Source organism: Chelonoidis abingdonii, chromosome 20 (assembly GCF_003597395.2).
Source record: "Chelonoidis abingdonii isolate Lonesome George chromosome 20, CheloAbing_2.0, whole genome shotgun sequence".
Classification (NCBI taxonomy): domain Eukaryota; kingdom Metazoa; phylum Chordata; order Testudines; family Testudinidae; genus Chelonoidis; species Chelonoidis abingdonii.
In genome coordinates this window covers 17,786,751-17,806,778 of record NC_133788.1, presented here as the reverse complement: position 1 = coordinate 17,806,778, position 20,028 = coordinate 17,786,751, and the positions used below count along the sequence as shown (strand labels likewise).

General features: G+C 39.7%; 2 protein-coding genes across 2 annotated transcripts in view; one reads left to right on the top strand and one right to left on the bottom strand.

Moving 5' to 3' along the window:
* The window catches only part of MYO19 (myosin XIX), a 29,913-nt gene extending 23,103 nt beyond the window's left edge, over positions 1 to 6,810 (bottom strand). The window contains exons 1-3 of the mRNA XM_032779332.2: positions 6,613 to 6,810; positions 3,117 to 3,249; positions 917 to 1,061 (exon numbers count right to left, since the gene is read on the bottom strand). Coding sequence (XP_032635223.1) covers positions 917 to 1,061; positions 3,117 to 3,128 — 157 coding nt within the window. The 5' untranslated portion in view covers positions 3,129 to 3,249; positions 6,613 to 6,810. The remainder of the gene's footprint in view (positions 1 to 916; positions 1,062 to 3,116; positions 3,250 to 6,612) is intronic.
* Positions 6,811 to 9,100: 2,290 nt separating this feature from the next.
* On the top strand, positions 9,101 to 13,752 carry PIGW (phosphatidylinositol glycan anchor biosynthesis class W). Its single transcript, XM_032779339.2, has 2 exons — positions 9,101 to 9,242; positions 12,150 to 13,752. Exon 2 carries the CDS (start codon positions 12,158 to 12,160, stop codon positions 13,676 to 13,678), a length of 1,521 nt encoding a protein of 506 aa, XP_032635230.1. The 5' UTR covers positions 9,101 to 9,242; positions 12,150 to 12,157; the 3' UTR covers positions 13,679 to 13,752.
* The last annotated feature ends 6,276 nt before the right edge of the window (positions 13,753 to 20,028 follow it).

Genomic DNA, 20,028 nt, shown 5'->3' with positions numbered 1-20,028 from the left:
CTATTTGTATAAGAAATCTTTAGGCAAATGCTATTTTTTTTTGGCAATTCACAGACTGTAAAAATCTGATTTAAATCAGAGTCTGAGAACGGTCAAATAAGAATTTCTAGCATGTCTACCAGGAACAAATATTCCTCTTATAGGTTTATTTATTTTCTTAAAGACAAGAATTTAAAGAACATCAAATTTGACTAATTTCTTATGCATTCTCATTATAGGTTCCAAATACACAGCCCTGGAGATTGAATCATCTATTCATTCACAGAAAAAGGAGAAAACAATGGAGAATTTACCACATTGTATCAATATGCCTCATCTGAGTCTACAAAGGACCATTTTTAAAGTTGAGAAGACTGCAGTTTCCAAGCCTGATTTCAATCCTTGGCTTCTCTGCTAAGACTATTACAGTAAGAGGGCTCTACTGTTTGTGACGGTGTCTTGAGATAAGGAAATCTGTTAACAGAAACTGGACTGAAAGCACAAAATCTTTTTGGATAGCCATGTAAGAGTCATCCAGTAGTAGAAGAAAAGTTGTGTTTAAACCTTAGTTCCATGTTGCTGAGAGACCGGTGTGGGTTCAAAGCAATGCTAAAGAAGACTGATCTCCAGTCAACAGGAATCTTTCCATTGACTTCAACAGACTCTGGATCATGTCCACAGGTACTATTTTCATGCTAGTATTACTGGGATCAGAATAGCTGACTACAAGTATGTTGTATGCAGTATTGTTGTAGCCATGTTGGTCCCAGGATATTAGAGAGGCAAGGTGGATAGGGAATATATTTCAAATATATTGAAGTTGATCGAATAAAAGATATTACCTCATCCACCTTGTTACAGTACATGTTGACAGTTATTTGTTATGTGAAGTGAAGCAACCTTTCAGGAGATGCCTCTGATGGCCACAAATACTGACCCGTTGTTGTGGTTACAGGATTAACTTTGGTAAGGTCATCTAAGAGATGCAGTTTATCTTCATCACTCAGAAAAGCTTTAACCTCTTCTTTGAATGAGTCATTGAGCTCATTCTGGATGGCAGGATCTCTCTTTGGGCTATTCACCTGGAAAACAGATAAAAGAACACCAGTAATAGATTGAACACCTAGGTGGACTTTCACCTCTTCAACTGCAGTTTAAAGTCCCTTTCCAGTTTCCAAATAAAGCAGATTTGAGTTAAGCGCAGTCTTAGCAAGAAACAAATAACTCAGCACATTTTTACTATTGGTCTGACTTCTCTGCCCAGAAAGTATTAAATATTATATATATCAGTACCGTGGAAGTTGTGTTTCACTCTTTATACATGCTTTAGAAAGTGTTTATTTGATGCATGAGAGATCGTGAACTAACGACAACTTTCAGGGGCTGAATTCATCCCTGGTGTAACTCTGACTCAAAAGGAATGTCACCATGGATAAATCTGTCCTTAGATGCATACTTCTTGGTACTGGCAACTTTGTGATTCTTTAAGAACAGATACACTTACACAGTGGTTCGTGATCAGGGGATTTTGAATCCTCCGAACATCATATACTCAACACAAGATCTGACTCAAGAAGATGGTTTATTGGTCTTAATGGCTGCTGCCTAGATCATATTAGTTGTCAGAAGTACTAAGGCTAATGGAGGTTCCCCAGGGTTGCATTTTTTGGAGCCAAACATGGTGCTCCACAAGTATGGTTCTGCAATATATACGTGCCCATCTGGAGAGGCGAATGGAGGTGTTATACTACTTTGTCTGCATCAAACCAGAATTTGGCTCTCCACATAACTTATTTAAATACTTTAATCTGAGCCTCTTGGCTCCAGTGTCCTTGAAAACACTGTTTGGAAGGTCACTTGTCTGTTAAGCATAATAATGGAAAGTGCAGCCAGTACACACAGGTTTCAGGTGCTGGGTTTGGGTGGATTTTTTTTTTGTTTTGTTTTTTTTTGGGAAGGGGAGGAAGGGCAAATGCGGATTTTTGCATTCCTTCCTGCAAACACTCTTTCTTCTCGCCCCCAAATTACATAACTATCATTAGCGTTACAACTTGACCACTTCTTAACACACTGGATTTTGTTTATACCAACAAGCTTCTGAATTAGCGAATACAATTTGTTAACTGACCTCAGCAGCATTCAAATGGACAAATAACATCCTCTAAACACCACTTGCACATATGGCTCTGCAGGAATAATATACAAACTAGAATAATAATTCCTCACAATTAATATAGCCACTTGGGGATCTCCAATCTCTTTCCAGACTGGATATAAACTGAATTTAAAGTCGTGCACAATTCTATAGCATACCAGTAAAAATGTGCTTACCAGTAAAGTTGAATGAGAAGAGAGTAGGCCAACTATTGACATGAATAATGGTTTTCATTATCATACCATGTATGCGCATTAAGAGACTCAATGAGTTCACAGCTAGACATGCTGAACTACACAAAGCCAACTACTGCTCTTCAGATAATACTAGAGATTTGTTCTTGTAGATTCCCCCATCTATGGAAAAATATGCATTGCTCTCCCCCTGCCCTCTCATTTGTTAACTGTTTAATGTTTATGGTAGATAAACTGTTGCAAACTCCATTGCAGAGCTGTACTAAGTCCTGGAAAAGGAGGCTCCTTTTTGCTGGCTTGTATTAGTTAGCCCTGCATTCAATTTCATCTATTGATATGTATGGCTAAAGGCAAAAATATTCGAGAATAGGATCAACTCTTAAAATGTGCACTTTTTTCCTTTCTGCCTGAGTTTTTAACAATGTTATTGAAAAATTAATTTGAATGATGATTAAAAATAGAGATAGTCTATCGTAATTTACAGTTTCCAGTTGTAGTTGGCTTCATCTCTGAATGCAGGCTTACCTAAATTAATGAATTGCCAGTTCTCACTTTACTCATTTTATCAGCCACATATAAAAACAATTTTAAGTAACACAGATCAAAACCTTTAACTGATCAGATCTAGTGGCTCGATATTACCCAGAGGTTATTGACAAATCTGTGGAGCAGCTGCAGGGCAACAAGGGAGGGGGACGGAGGGAAGAAAATACTTTAACAGTCTCCTATTGTGGATTACAGTCTATTATTTCATGACAAAAAGTTTAAATATTGGGGCTTGATTTTACCTGTTTTGGCATATTATTCAGTTGTCTGATGCTGTGTATGGGTGAATTTGTAAAGCTGTATAAACAGGGTAGCAGAGTTGATACAGTGAAGGCCTTCAGACTGGGGGACCCTGTTCAAGTCAAAGTGGAGGTCCTAAAAGAAATCAACTTTGTTATTTCAGAAAGAGTAGTGCAAACCATAGAATCCTGTATGGCTTTCCTGGAGAGGAGACTCAAGCCTAAATTCTAGTACGAATTTAAATTTTTTTTTCTAGAGAAGCCAGCCTCACCAAAATAAGGAGTTAGTTAACAATGGGTCTAGCTAGCTTATACATGTAGTTACCCAAACAATAAAAATACTTGGTTTGCCCTCAGCCAACCAAGTTTAAGCAGCTTGATCTGTAAAGGGAATAATTAAAAAAAAACAAACAAAAACACACACACAAACCCACCACATGAGCTTCACCAAGCCATACTACCAAAGACGGGGCATAAAATATTTTCAGCCATGGGGCTGAAAGAAGCAAATTGAATGAGTTTTAAGTGTCCTAACTAGGAAACATGCAGAATGAAGAGCTACTTGGTTTTATATGCACTCCTCACTTAGCTTTCAAAAGAATTAGCCTGTTAAATACATTTTTATTTGACTACTTAAACTTATAGAGCCTTAAGTATAGAGCCATTTCTTTTGGGCTCATTCAGATGCCAAGTGGCCCATTAATCCTGGCTTTCCCTTTTTTGCTTTAATTGGGTCAAATTCATCGCCAGTGTAATTACACAGGTTCATTGACATATGCTAATGATCAGTTTGACCCATCATCATTAAATCACTCAACATCAATAGATGAGTGTCAAATCTAGTCTTGACTATTTCCAGCAAAGGAGATTCCACTACCTGCCTGGCATCCTGTTCCACCGTCCCAAACTATTCTTACAATTCAGTTTGCATTCATACTTTAATGTGTGTTCTCTACAGAAGTGTAGACCTATAGTTACTGTTAGATCACTTCTAATCCATTTCATCCAGCCAGAATACCAGACAAGAGCTGCCCTCAAAGACACCTCTGTACTGAACTAAGTTGCAGGTGGTATCCTGTCCTTCACCCAAACTTCCCAGTGAACATGAACTTGTTAAGCTCTTAGGATTCCCAGACAGGTTCAGAATCAAGGTCTTTAAAGTTGCAGAATGCTGTGATACCAGACCTAAGTGTCCTATTTTTAACAAATTTTGTATTTCAATGCAACTTTCATTATGTGTTTAAGTCTCAGAAATCCAGGTGAATAACTTGATTGTATTATGCAGAACCCAATTCAAAAGCATAAGTCATTTTGGCCCAGATCCTCAAAATGTATCTAGATATCTAGCTTCCACTGATTCAAATAGGAGTTAGGCCCCTCAATGCCTTTGTGGAGCTGGCCTAGGAATTCAGGGTCAACAAATTCAATTCTACTACCACTGAAAATAGGATCTTTGCTGTTTACTTGAGTGGAAGTAGGTTCATGACCTAGCTGAGTACATTTATTATGTGCATCTCTTCTAATTCTCTTTGTATTCACTGAAGATAAAAAAAAAAATGAAATAAAGCTTCTTTGGGAAAAAGTTGTGTGTACATTTATTTATTGCAAAATCAGTTACTTGGTTTCTCTTGGATTAAGGGCAGGTAAGCATACTGTACAGTCCTCAATATCAAAATACATTTTGTTTATCTTCATTCCTGCGGTTACATCTGATAGGAAAAGTGAGTGATAGCATCAGTGATGTCAGAGCATTTCTGGATAGGGTGCGACTCTTGAAAATTACATCCTACAGTAAAAACAAGACATACTTGCTCATTACTGGCTTTATTCTGCTTCCACTGAAATCAAACGGAGTGTTCCGATTTACTTCAATCAAAGTAAGCAAAAAGATAGGGCTTAACCTTTCTTGTTTTTATTCTAGCAATGAAAAAAGATTGATTGTCTAGGCTTCAATAACTGTATCTCTCCTACCACACATCCTAGATGGGTGAACTGCTGTGGTTTTAGTTTCATGTAAGTGGTGTTTAAAGATAAGGCTTGTTTAACACAACACTGATCCTTAACTTGAAAGAGCTAGAGAGCAACATGTTATTAACAGTTATGCATGTAACTGTTTACTCCACTCTGCACTTCTCTACCTCCTTCCAATATTAAAATATGTAAGTGTTTTACAAACTACTGATTTAAATCTTACAAGCTGTTGAAACAGGGCAGGAGAGAACAGCTTCAGTTTACAGATATCAAACAAACTGCCCAAGGTCACACAGCAAATCTGTGACAGAACCAAAAATAGAGTCCAGATCTGACTCCCAATCCCATATTTTACCTATTAGACTATAGTTCCATCCAAGCAGACCAACAAAGCAATAGCTTTTCCTGACTACATGAAGACATCTATTAGCAAAAACAACAGGAGTACTTGTGGCACCTTAGAGACTAACAAATTTATTTGAGCATAAGCTTTCATGGGCTACAGCCCACTTCATCGAACGCATAAGAAATTTGTTAGTCTGTAAGGTGCCACAAGTACTCCTGTTCTTTTTGCGGATATAGACTAACACGGCTGCTATTCTGAAATCGATTAGCAAGTGATTTTAAAAAAGGGGAGAGTGTCTTCATCATCCTCTGCATTGTGTTTAAAGTTACTTGTTTTCTGCCTTCAATTAATCTCCGAAATAGGTTTTATTTAAAGTTCTCCCTGATTATGTTTATATTCAAAACACACACACACACACACACACACACACACACACACACACACACACACACATTTTAACCTTGACTGAAGTTATCTCTTTGCAGTCTAGGCATTATAGAATGGGCTTTGCTAGCATCTAGTTTAGTGTTAACCTTCCATAAGCAAAAGGACATGTAAAATAAACAGACAACCCCCTCTAATCCAGATGTGCTACCAAAAGACATTTATGAAGGAAACTCCATTTCTATAGTGTCTCTATAAAGATATATTTCTGTAGTGCATAAAACAGACTATTTGCAACACTTATCTAATCTACAAATGTATCCTGGATGCTTTATAGTAAAACCTTATTTTTAGTTTAAGTTATTATTGCTTATTTTAAATATGATCTTCAGACTTTCAAGGGCACCCCAAAGACCTTCTGAAGTTGCAAGCTGTTTTTAAATACAGTCAGTGAGTGGTTAATTCTGTGGATTGGGCTGAAACAGAAAGCTCTACACCTCTAGAAAGGCCTATGGCAGAAAAGTTTAAAGTATATGGCTATATCACCCATCCCTCACACTTCACCAATCTCTTCCTAATCTCAGAATGCGTGAAGTGGAGGGAATAAGGGTGAGTTTGTGCAGCTGGGGGAGAGAATTTGACCCAAACGCTCCGATCATTAGAGATAAGGGATGGGGGAGAAGGAGATCAGATGTTAAACAGGGGAGAGGGTGGGACGTGGGAGAGCGCCGCAGACGTTAAATGGGGGGAGGGGGAGAACAGCGGGAATAAAATAAATATCCCCAAATTAGGACTCACCCGTTCCACAGGGCGCGGGCATGAGACTGCAATCACCCAGGCAGCCGGGAAGGAGAAAGCTGCTCCCGGAGCCGACCTCGCCAAGGAAGGAGGAGCTGAAGGAGCAGGGGCGGAGGCTGCAGTTTGAATCAGGAGAAGAGCACGGTCCCACGCCCTGGCCGGGCGCCACCCCGCCCGCAGACAGCTCCCAGCGCGACTCTGGAAAGAAGAATGCGAAAGTCTTGGCCTTGCCTGCCCAGCCTGATTCAACAGCGGCTAGAAGCACGTGGCGCCAAGAACACACGTGTCTCTGGTTACAGCACTCTCCCTCCTTCCCTCCCTCCGCGTGTTTAAAGGCAGGAGGAAGGGGGTGGGAACATTGCTGGCATCGATCTCTGGAGTAGGGGCTGATGGGTCTGCATAGCAAACCCAGAGCTGTTGTCCTGAATCTTTAAATGCAGCCCCTAATACAGAGATGTTAGCAACATTTTCTCCCACTTCCTCCTCTCAAACTTGTGTGTGCCTGCATCGGTCGTGTACATAAGCTACTGGAAAGGGCATGTGGGTGTTTTGGTTACACAGGGAAGTGGCAGTGGGGCTTCACTTTGCCTCAGTTTCTGTATCTGTAAAATGGTGATCACTGTCCCAGAAAAGGATCATTCGAGAGTCTTAATTCATTAATATTTGCAAAGTGCCTTGATAGTCAACAGTGCCCCCTAGAAGTGCTAAGTAATTTTTATAACCTTTTCCATAGCTTTGCTTTCAAGAACTACCATATTTAAAATGTCATTTCCCACGTCTGCAAAGACTTAAAGTATATGCTTGCCTCTAGGCATGTGAGCGGTCCCATTTTCTTCAGTAGGCTTGTCACATGCATGAAGTTGCATGTGGCTTTGCAGGATCAGGACCCTAACTATTGACAGTAATTTATCATTCAGAACTAAAAATGCAAGTATTTTTAAGTGACAAAGAGTCCTGTGGCACCTTACAGATTAACAGAAGTATTGGAGCATAAGCTTTCGTGGGTGAAGACCGATTTTGTCAGACGCACAAAGTGGGTATTCATCCACAAAAGCTTATGCTCCAATACTTCTGTTAGTCTATAAAGTGCCACAGGACTCTTCGTTGCTTTTTACAGATCCAGATTAACATGGCTAACCCTCTGATACTTTAAGTGCTTATCTTTAACTCTCACAACTTCAAAATAATTAAAAACAAACATTTCTCACATAAAATCTAATGCCTAGACCACATGAAACATCATATGTCAACAATAAAGCTCAAACAACTAAATGATAATTTCAGCATCAAACCCTCAACCCTCTTATTCCATAAACACTCAGGGGGAGGGGAAAAGTTGTTTTAAATGTTATGCTTATATAAGACAACAACACCTACTCTGGATGGCTTTTGGGGGTCACTGATGGGGGATAGATGGACCCAAGGACCAAAATGTTCATGGGCAGCCAATAGCAAGACTTAGAACTTAGGTGTGTCAAACAGCAGGAAATTATAGGGGATGAGAACTCGGAAGAAAAATTTCCACCCATTTTAAACTGCACAGCAATCCTGGGGTTTTTTGTTTGTTTGTTTTGTTTTTTTGAGCATCAGGCCTGTATTCCATTCTTCTGTTTTGCAGGAAATTAAAGTGTTAAAAAGCTCAGTGCAGAACAAAAATTGGGAATGGGGAGGTACTAGAGTAGTTTTCTACCTAAGTGTCTCCTCCAAAATGAAATGTTCCAATATTTTGTGAAAACATTGTTTTAGAAGTCATTTGTAATAATCGTATATCAATTTACCAAAACAGTAACTGCCAATTCCACTGATGTATACTCATCTGCAATTCCCATTGACGTTAAGGAAAGGTGACTTCAATGGAAATTGAAAGTACATATTAGAGGGTGACATTTGGCCCTAAAAAGGCAAGTAAATTGCATCTCTTTGTATTTACAAGCATATGGGGATTTAGGCAACTCTCATATTCTCTACCTTCCCTCCCAACATTTGGAAAGTATAAAAGGGACATTTAAAGGGAAAATTAGGAATGGGTCTTTTAATAACAATGCTTTGCATTTCTACTGAATATCTTGCATCCCAGGATCTTAAAATATTTTATAATATTTAAATAATTAAGCAGCAGAAAATCCTCATGATGTAGATCAATAAACGCCTAGATTGGATTGGAAGAAATTTCTGGAAGAAAAGAGTGGAAAAGTGGTAAATATTTGGGTTGCACATGAAAAGGGATGGTAGAGAGATATTCCACACCTGCACACTCCCTAATCAAAAACATTTTATGTAGTGGCAAATAATCAGGTATTGTCTTTTAGAGGACTAAAATGTAAGGTGTGGTTCCTCCCCCATTTGTATTTCGTGGTGCCAGCTCTTTACTAAGTAGAGAAGAGGTTTATTAGCCCACTGTGTGTTGAATCAGGCAACGAAGTAAACCAGACTGGTTCCCTTAATGGTGAAAATGTTTGGAGGAAACAGAGTCCTCATTTACCTCCTAGATTTGAATTTTGGCAGGCTACCACCGGAAGTAAAAGCAAGCCGCAGCGAGAGAGAGAGTGAAACTAATGGTGGATTGCAGAGACAGGGAGGAAGAACTTCATTTAACAAGCAAATTCCCTTCTGCACAGAGAACGCTCGTGGTGAGAATCTCCTGCATAATAAATGTTAAAGTCACAGATGTTATAGAAATTATTAAAATAAACCGTTATTATTTTTCATATGCTGGCTAATGCCTTAGAGCTCTTCCAAAATTACTTGGTATCTGTCATACCTTGTGAGGTGTGACAAAAGTGTAAACAAATGAACCTACTAGATGGAACCATTGCTTAAAACGGACTTTGAACTCATTTTAATTTACTTAATGTTATGTAATGGAATATTTTGGATAATTTATTGCTACTATTTATACAGTGCTATTTCTGTGCCTGGTACTTTACAGAGAGACAAGAGAGCAGGTCGCTGGCCTTAATGTCTTAAAATCTAAATAGAGAAAATACAGACAAACTAGGAGGGCAAGGAGTCCAATACGAAAATTGAAGTGATTGATCAGTTGAATTTAGCTGTATCTTGGTATGCTATATATTTGCAATGTTCTTTGTTATGATTTTTGTGAGTTTAAATTAAAGAATTATGAGATCAAGTAAGGCCCCAATCCTGCAAACACTTGTGCACTTTCTTAACTTTACAGCCATGTGTAGTTCATTTCAAAGGAACTACTCACAAAATTAAACAGACAGGGTGTGTGAGTTAATATCTTTTATTGTAGTGGTTCTCAACCAGGGGTACGCGTACCCCTGGGGGTACGCAGAGGTCTTTTGGGTGGTACATCAATTCACCTATATATTTCCCTAGTTTCACAACTGGCTACATAAAAAGCACTAGGGAGGCCAGTACAAACTAAAATTTCATACGGACAATGATTTGTTTATAATATATAGGGCAGTATACACTGAAATGTAAGTTCAGTATTTATATTCCAATTGATTTATTTTATAATTGTATGGTAAAAATGAGAACATAAGCAATTTTTCAGTAATAGTCTGCTGTGACACTTGTGTATTTTTGTCTGATTTTGTAAGGAAGTAGTTTTTAAGTGAGGTGTAACTTGCAGGTACACAAGATAGATCAGACTCCTGAAAGGGATATAGTAGTCTGGAAAGGTTGAGAGCCACTGTTTAATTGGACCAACTTCTGTTGGTGAAAGCGACAAGCTTATGAGCTTACACAGAGCTCTTCTTCAGGTCTGGGGAAGATTCTGAGACCTGAAAAAGCTCTGAGTATGGCTCAAAAGCTTATTTCTTTCACCAACAGAAGTCAGTCCAATAAAAGCTATTATCTTGTATCTAATATCCTGGGAACAACACGGCTACATCACCACTGTAAACATAGTAATAAAGTTAAATGTGTATAAGGCCTAAGAGAGCAAGGATGGTGAATTATTACAATATGCCGTGGATGGAGATAGATCTAGTTTCAAAAGTATTTACAGAGGTAGGGAGACAAGGTGAAGCTGGTAATTTTAATACTTAGTCCTGCTATGAGTACAGAGGACTGGACTAGATGACCTCACGAGATCCCTTCCAGTTATTTCTTAACCCCGAGGAGTCATCTTCTAAGAGCATTTGAAAACAAGGCTTGTGCTGGAGAAATTTTCTAGGTTAAAAAAAAAGAGAAAACAGAGGAGAAAGAGTGTGGTTGCTAAATGTGAAGGCTCCAAGAATTTTAGCATGACAGCTGTCACTGTACATCAGTGCCCCTTAAAATATGTTTGATTAAGCTGCTTGAATCTTTTTTTTTTAAATTGTATTAGTGGAAATTTAAACTATTATGTTTGATATGCCTTTTTAAAATCCATTTTCAAAAACTTTTGCTGGGTTTGATCTACTAACTTGAGTTGATGCATGTTGAAATCATTCTGCTTCCCTGGCTTCATCAACTGGTAAACTTCTGAATTTATTATTTAACGTTATATGCAAAATTATTGTTAGTGCTTGTGAAAAATTAGGGATTAGTTTAACTGAAATGTTCGGTATGTATCCATAAAACAAGTGAAGCATGGACAGGAGCAATGCTAATTTTCCCACCAATATGCCTCCAGTATAATGTAGGTCCTTCTGAATGCTGCTCCACACAGGCATATATGGAACAGCTTGCAGAACTGGGGCCTTAAGAAGATACTTTAGTCAGTTTCTATTGTATTTGGTTTCTTCACTGAGAATGGAAACAAAGGTGCAAATTGTGATGGTGTTGTTTCTGATGTGGACACTGGGGCCACAATCTTCCAGATTGTTCTGTATTGGCAAATCACTGCACCTGTGTGGAGTAACTTGTAGGATTGGAGTCTTCTCCATTAAGAACTCCATGAAGGCCACTAGTTTAATCCACACATGCCACCAAACAGCTGTCCAATAGATAGTGACAACTTTTTTTCTTTTACTGCAGCATATTTAATACCTCTAAATGTATTCTCTAAATTAATAAATGCTATGAGACTAGTTACGTATATATTTTACCATTTATAACTTTCAGAAAAAAATCCTTTGGTGTAACAAAACTGTGTTTAAAAATATTGCTTCTAAATGTCTCACTATAACAAAATCTCACTGTAAAATTTGTAATCCTAAACCTTGATCATAAATCCTGCAGACACTTACACATGTGCTTAACTTTACTACTGTGAGTAGTCCCAAGTTAAGCACATACATAAAAGTTTGCAGGAGCGGGCCTGTTATTGTGTCAGGCTGGGGGGTGGGGTGCTTTTATTTTTTGTTTTTATTAATAGATATTTTAAGAATCATTAAAAACCAACAAAATGGCCAAAACACTTCTTATGACATTGCATGATTTCTTATGGGAAGCATATGTTTTGGGAGGCAAAAAAGAATTCACCTGTAACTAAAATTAAGTTGGTACTTATGAAAAATCATTTTTATTTAATGTCTTATGTTTCCATATGTAAAAAGAAGCAGAGCCTAAATTAAACACAAACTTGAAAAACATTATTGCATTACAAAAATTAATTCTGGTTTAAATTTTTATTTGCATAGGAAGACGAATGTCACAAAAGCTGCTGAAAGAAGCCTTTATCAGTAACTTAAATGGAACGAGTTTGCTGGAAATTTCAATAGGTTTAATTCTAGCTCCACTGTGTATAGCTTGCAGAGGTTTGCTGTTAATTTTGTATAATCTGCACAATGGAAGACCTTTATGTTCAAGGAAATATCATCTACTACTAGACTTTACAGTGCTAGTAGCTCCTTTTGTGCTTGGCTGTACAATTTTGTCCCCTGTCCTCCCCCTTTTGCCTATAACTATTGGGGCCTTCTGTGCAGGATTATTCTATAAAATATACAACAGACGAAATCATTATATCAGGATTCCTCCTAAGCAAATCATACGTGATTTCCTGAAGACTAGCTTAGAACCAGACTACATTCCATCAATAACTGTGTTTCGTGTTTATGTCAATGTGTTAACTGCAATCAACATCCTAGCAGTGGATTTTCCACAGTACCCCAGACGGTATGCTAAAACTGAGACCTATGGAACAGGAGCTATGGATTTTGGAGTGGGAGCTTTTATTTTTGGTAATGCTCTTGTTTGTCCTGAAGTTAGGCAAAAAACAGGTGTGGTGCAATCCAAATTCTCCTGTCTAGCAAGACAGTTGTTATCTGTTTGGCCTTTAGTTTTTGTTGGCCTGGGACGACTGATCAGTGTTAAAGCTGTAGAGTATCATGAACACTTTTCAGAGTATGGAGTGCACTGGAATTTTTTTTTCACTTTAGCAGTTGTGAGAATGACAGCATCACTACTTTTAACTCTATTTCCAACCAACAAATCATGGATTGTTGCTGTGATTCTTGCTGTATTTTATCAGCTTATTCTTGACACTACCCATCTGAAGATGTTTGTTTTATATGGGAGTGATGGCAAAGATACAAGGGTTGGATTTTTAAATGCTAACAGAGAAGGAGTGTTCTCTCTTTATGGGTATCTGGCTATCTATATGGCTAGTGTACAAGTGGGGTTATATGTGTTAAAGAAGAGAACTTTAGTCAAGGACTGGATTGAAGTAATATGTTTCCTTCTGCTGACAGTTTTTATACTCTTTATATTTCTTCATATGTCTCAAGTTTATGTGGAGCCTGTGTCCCGCAGGATGGCTAATCTGTCTTTTTGCATCTGGATAGTTGCTCAATGCCTGACATTTTTAATCTGTTTTTTAGTAACTGATCTTATTTTGGTGTTTACAAAACTTACGGTAAATGGGTCTAGAGTGCCTTGCTGTTGGAATTTTACACAACCACCTAATACAGATACAAAGCATGATTCAGAGCCCACATCTATCAAAAGAGAGAGAAAGTGGCTAAGTATTTGCATAATTAATGCTATTGATAAAAATCAGTTAGTTTTTTTCTTGCTAGCAAATGTTATGACTGGCATAGTGAATATGATGATAGATACAATCCACAGCAATACCTCATTTACCTTATTTGTGCTACACTTGTATATGTTTACTAACTGTTTAATTATGTATATATTGCACGCAAAAAATATATTATTAAAATGCTGGTGACTATTGAAACTACTTGTGTTGTAGTACTGTATATCTTAAGTGTACAAGTAAAATTTCTATTTTGTTAAACATTATTGTTAGCCATGCTCAAGTGATTGTTTTAATAGAAAATACAAATTTTGTCTTAGATTTATTTCTGTGCAAACACACTGGTTTGTAGTATACAGTGTATTTATGATTTATATCTAGGCTTGACAGGATTCAGTTTAAAAAAACCTGAATGTTTATTTTTATTCTTTATTTATTTTTTCACTTTTATTTTTAAGCATTTTTCCTATGTTTACCAACTTAAATGTCCAGGTGTGCAAAATTGTGGGTTTTAAGCTTTTTTTTTTTGGTATTTTTATCTTTTTAAATGTTCATAGTTGTGGGAAATTATGGAGATTTCAGATATTAGGGCGAAGGTCAGCAATCAATTTAACGATAGAGACAATGAGATTCAAGAGTTAAGCTTTATAGCCATTATGCACAAATTATCATATGAAATCAGAATAACTAAACTACAATATCGCGGAAAGTATCAAACGCATAATAGTGTTTCAAAGAACAGGAGTAGCATCTGTGTGTGTCACTTATCAAGTAGACCTCGAGCATAAATATTTTTCAGGGAAAAATTATTGATAAGCCGGTAAATTTATTGTTTTTGGGTCGTATGGTTTGTGTCAGGGTGACAGCTCGAAATTCCTTTCGACATATATTTCGGAAAAGAAATACCTGCCTATTGCACCTAAGCGCCTATTTGTTAAATTACAACATAATAGTCATCGCAAGAGAATTATATATGTATAACACACAGGTATGCACTACACACTCAGCCTGAAACTTAATGGCGAAAACTGACACAACATCTATGAATCTATTAAAAAATTCAAACACCGGGTGTTATACAGACACAACTAGTCCGAATCTCTTATTTAAAAATGAGATAGATTATACATTTATAAAGTATTATCAGCAAACTATTTCAAGTTGATCCTAATGGTTGACCTGATTCTCCTGATAACACAAACAACGCTGTGCAAAGAAAAGGATAAAACTAAATCTATTCATTGTAACGTGGGAATTTACAAAAAGGTGGATCCTCAATTTTTGACAGAGCATGTGTTTGCACAAGCTCCAGTTGTAAAGCGAAAAGGTGGTGACGAACGTAGGGCGAGTAGATAGAACAATCGAGGAGAAAGGAATGGATATATTCTACTTTGTGGGATCAGTGACACTCACAACGCACTTCCATCTCCCAGCGCTCAGGCCTTATAAATTTACTGATCGTACCTCACAAACTTAGATGGTGATGACCAACGATCCTTGACAATGCCTAACTAGAGTGCCAGTACTAACGACCATTCATCATTGATGTGCAGAGGTACTTGTTCTTTAGAGTATGTTCTCTTCTTCTCGGCCCATCTGTTACAATCTATCAATCTCTGACTGTACGATCTACAGCAGCCACTAAAGGAAGCTATTCCATGTCTCTCCCTCTTCTGTACGCCACATACTCCAGGCCCTACCCATGATTATGAGCTAGATCATAATACCATCCACGGCAGAATTATTATGTGTACCATATGCTGACGCTTATACTAAACACTCAGTTTGCGTTTGTATGATTTCCGTCGCCTAAGCCCTTTATGTGTCGACTAAACCTATCTACTCCATGAGTCAAGTTCCGAGTTACCTAGCGCGAGTAATGAATCTCGCGAGCGGTGTCGAGTTTGAAGAACTTCCCTTCTATTATGATTGCATTTAGAATGCGTGCTGCTTAGCCCACATATTAAGCTTTATTGTCTTGGGCATGATATAACATTTGTTAGTCCCCTAAACCTATGCCATCATCTAGGTAATCTCCTGGTGGTGCTGGGTATTAGCAGAACACCAAAGAGTAAAGGATAATTTTCCATCCTAACTCCCTTAACAACGGCTGCTACTCTGAAAACCTGAATATTTTCAAATGTAAGACTGGAAGAGAGGAATAAATGCAACACAGCCTGAGGTTTTGTCTCGTTGCGTCTATCTATTCATCACTCTCTCCTTCCCACTTTAGCATCCACTATACACCTAAACCCAGCTCTGATCAACCTTTAAGTCCACCTTATCCGCCCCTTGGCACCTTGTTCATTGTGCCATGAATACCTCTCTGTTCTCAAGCTGGAAAAAGTCGAACTTCTTTAATTCTTCCTGCCCATCATCACATGCAGTGCTACCTATCTCAACCACATGAACTCATGCTCTATGACCCTGCGGAACACAACCAAAAGTGCATTCAACTTAGTATGTATCACATTTATCTGATAAAGAGGTGAGAACCATGAAATAATTGACACACACAGTGTAGGACTGATACCATCTACTAAAAAGCCCATAAATTTTAACGAGCCATTCAACGAGAACCGAATAGGTAAGGAATAGATAAGCAATCGACCACTATTAATCTATGCTTGAGTATAAGTAGAAATGTTGTAAATATACTATATTACAGAAATCACATTGATACTAGAATATATTAAAAAAACTTCTTCCCTGGTTGCAACTCAGCGTGTCATTCAGTATTCTAACTGTGCGAGTAGTCCTTCACAACTCATGACATTTAATGGAGTCGCCAGGCGAGCATGGCTTTAGTATCTTTGAGTCATGGGGATCTTGCCTGAACGTAATCCGAAATTGAAGATGACCATTGAGCAAGTCTCGCCATTAGAGCCACACGGTTAAGCCAGGCGTGGATGGAGCCACTAAAGATGTCAGTTGGGGCTCAAGGTTAACATGGCCTGCGCCAGGTTACTGAGCTGGGGGCCGTTTAAGAATATTATGCTACCTTCATGGGCTTTTCTTCGAGGCTCTCATGAATCGCTAGCATATCAAAGAGGACACAGTGAGGGATAAAACACGGAGCTTCGGCATCCAAGACAGCACTTTGAGTGTTTGGCTCCCTCTTCTTCTGGGGTCACCGTAAGTAATTTTTGTTATCAGAACGGTCACAGTGCAATGAAGTTTGAGACCCCTGAATCTACTCTTTTCTCCAATTAATAAGTTAAGAGCCAGTTATAAAGATCTTCCTTTGTAAATTATGGTCTCATACCCGACATCTCTCTTTTCCCCCTCTTTCCATTGCACCTGTAATGTAGCACCTGCAGGGAAATGGTCATCTCACATAGCCGACTGCAGTCTTGTCTTTCCTGGCCGTTTCACACTCTGGAGGGTGCGTTTTTTTTCAAATCACACTGGGTGTTCTTAGCATTATTTAACGGCCATTCTCATTATATACACGCACCCATCGTCGCCACGCTGGCAGCTTCATTTTCGTAAAGCTATCAGTACCACAGCACAGTACTGCTTCTAAAAAAAACAGTCTTGCCTCCAATCCAGCGCAGCACAAAGCAGTCTGGTAACAGCAGAGAGGATCTGGCCAATGGCGGGAGACGCAGGGTCAAGCTCATCGCAACCTCCAGGAAAAGTCCTGATTTGACAAGGTATGCTCCAAGCTCTTACACTGGCTCGCTACAACGTGGCATGCCTGCTAAGCAGACAATAGCACCGCACACGAAACATCTTGGGGTCGGCGTGATTGCTTCTCATGCTCACGCTCAGAGAGAGAGGAGCCCAACCCTCTGAAAGGAAGAAGATCACTAAGAGACACCGACACTCCGGCAACAGAAGAAAGGCCACTGAAAGAAAGACAGCGAAAATCCAAGGATACTCTTTGCGACCTGTCCTGGTCAGCTACTCCAAAATAAAGGGGCCTAAAATAATCTAACAGCTCCCCCTTTACCCAATACCCTTAGGCAGTGAACGGCCCAGGGCAGCCTCTCCAGCTAGCACACCATCAAGTGCACCGGACGCCAGACAACACTAGACCTCTACATATTAAGGCTGTGTGGGGCAAGTGACCTACAACCAAAGACACTCGCATGGCCATGGGGGTCCCTGCCACACCTCGTCGCGACAACAGCAGACTGCTGTTTCCTTTTTGTAGCAAGCGCTGTAAGCACAATATACGCAAGCTTCACTGTGGGATCGCTACACTGTGTCTGCACTTGCACTGATGAAGTCTCAGCAGTCATCTCCAGTTATCACCTTCTCCACCCATACCTCCTGAGGCAAGAAGCAAGACCACTCGATTGGCTGATCTAAGGGAGACCTCATGACACAGGCGTTTAGAGATTGGTCCATCTCCTGGCCTTAAAAAAATCCACAAGTCTACGTAGAGCGTTTTTACAGGTCAGGCCTTGGACCCAAAACCCTGGCTGGTGATGCGGCGGTCTGGGGGCTAAAGATGAACCTCCTCAGGTTACTTCCAACCCCTGATATTGCTATCGATCCAAACCAGGTGACAAGAATTCCCAGCAAGCCTATCTCATGTGCAGGACTTGTAAATTAATTTCAGAATTCCTCACACCAAGATGCAAATTATTTCAACATAAGCAGAGAAAGCATTTCACTAGCTTGTTAGCTCCAACCAGTCGTCCAGTTTAGGCACATGCCTCAAGCTAAAATCAAAACATCGAATTCCAAGAATTAAACCATCGTAGCATCTTCTGCTTCTAGTGGCCTAATGCCCGAGGCCTGTTCTGTGCAACTTCCCCCACTGACAACTATTCTCTTGCTGCTTCTTCAAACCCATCCTGCAAGCTGCCAGAACCACCCATTTGGAAGAGCAGCTTTGTTTCTCTGACCAGTATCCGTACCGTGAATGGCAGAATGATATTCTTTGCCTTCGGACCCACAGAACCCGCAAAAATCTACTGCTTTCTGTTTTTGGCATCTCGAGCCTGCTGCCCTTTTTTATTTGTGAAAACCATTTGTACACAACTCAAATAGAAGATATCGCCAGTCAATTATCTCGCCTTATCTCTCCTCTACAACCCTTAATCTTGTGTCTTATCTACCCAGAACCTCAGACGCAAACTAATGTCTGGTGGAAACCTCCACATTGCCGTTGGGTTGTTACGTTATGTCATCGCTAACAGAAAATGACAAGATTTCTCAGGGATCAACCCACAACTGCTAGACGCCCCAAGAGTCTTACATAACTTAAGGTGCCCTGTCTTCAACGCATTCGTAGCTTTCAACAGTGCAAAACACTATTTTAACCTACAACCAGTCGTCACATGTTAACCAGTTCAGTTCTACTGCTCTCTCCCCAACGCTAACATAGCCACACCGTATTTCTTCCTACACCAGATCCAGAAAGCACACGCTATTGGCTACAACCTGGACCTGGACAACAGCCCACATGCTCGCAGACCCGACCTGGCTCTGGCCGCCGTGGCTGCTGATCCATACACGAGATTTCTCGTCTAACTACGTTGCTATTTACGAGACAGACAGCGCGCGAAGCTATCGCGGAGACCTGGAGGCAAAGAATCGAGGGTCTCAAAGCAGGGCTATGAGCTCTTATCGCTGGCGGGCGCACGATCCTTTCAGAACATCATGAGAGAGATGCAGCTCAAACCCGCGGAGGCAAACCATCGCAAGCTGTAAAAATGAGTCTACATAAACTACGTAATCTTCATCTGTAACCTTCGGTGGAGATTACTCTAGAGATACATGGCAGAACACACAGGATTGAACACAGCAAAACAATAATCTACTCCAGGTTCTCAAACCAGAAGGCACATGCCGTAAACACAGCACAGTCTGGCTACGTAGTCTAAGGCCTCAAGTGCTGTGAGAAATTATAACATTAAAAATTGAAACGCAGCCAGACACACGAATATCATCAAGGTGTCATCATTTGCTGTCTGTGCCAGTGTAATTCTGAGCACAGCTTATATGAGCTGTATCTTTTGAGAAACGGGCCTTGTTACCTTATACTTCTTATACTCCGGAGCCTTTGCCTCTGGGCATCTTTATCTCACAAAACTCAGGATTGGACAGCGTATTTGCGCTATTTAAAGAGCTGCTCCTTCGCACCTCTTAGCAAGACCACGGCACATTTCTCTGCTGGCTGATGTTCTGCTATGGTCCATCCATGTCTGAAAGCAGCTACATACCCATTAACACAGGGTGCCGAGAGTAATCTCCCAGGCACTGACTTCACCTATTGGAGGGAGAGCAAAGCACTGCTGCTGCAGATACAGCATGAGAGGAAACTTCTCCCAGGAGAAGGAAGCTGCCTGCTTTTGCTCTTATATTGGGACTGATCAGAATAGGAGAGGAGGAGCTGGAGAGAAAGCTGCACCTGAGTTTGGGCTCGAGAGTTGGGCTTAGAATCAAGCTCTAAATCAAGGAGCTTAATGCAAAGGGTATGAGAAATCTTGAAAAAGGCTGGTGGAATGAGCTTCAAACTACTCTGAAAACACTGTCACTATTACTACTGTGCTACGGAGAGAAGGCTACCCCCATGGCAATGACTC

Excerpts from the sequence above, each read along its gene's own strand:
- PIGW (XM_032779339.2), top strand. The coding sequence starts at position 12,158 with ATGTCACAAAAGCTGCTGAAAGAAGCCTTTATCAGTAACTTAAATGGA.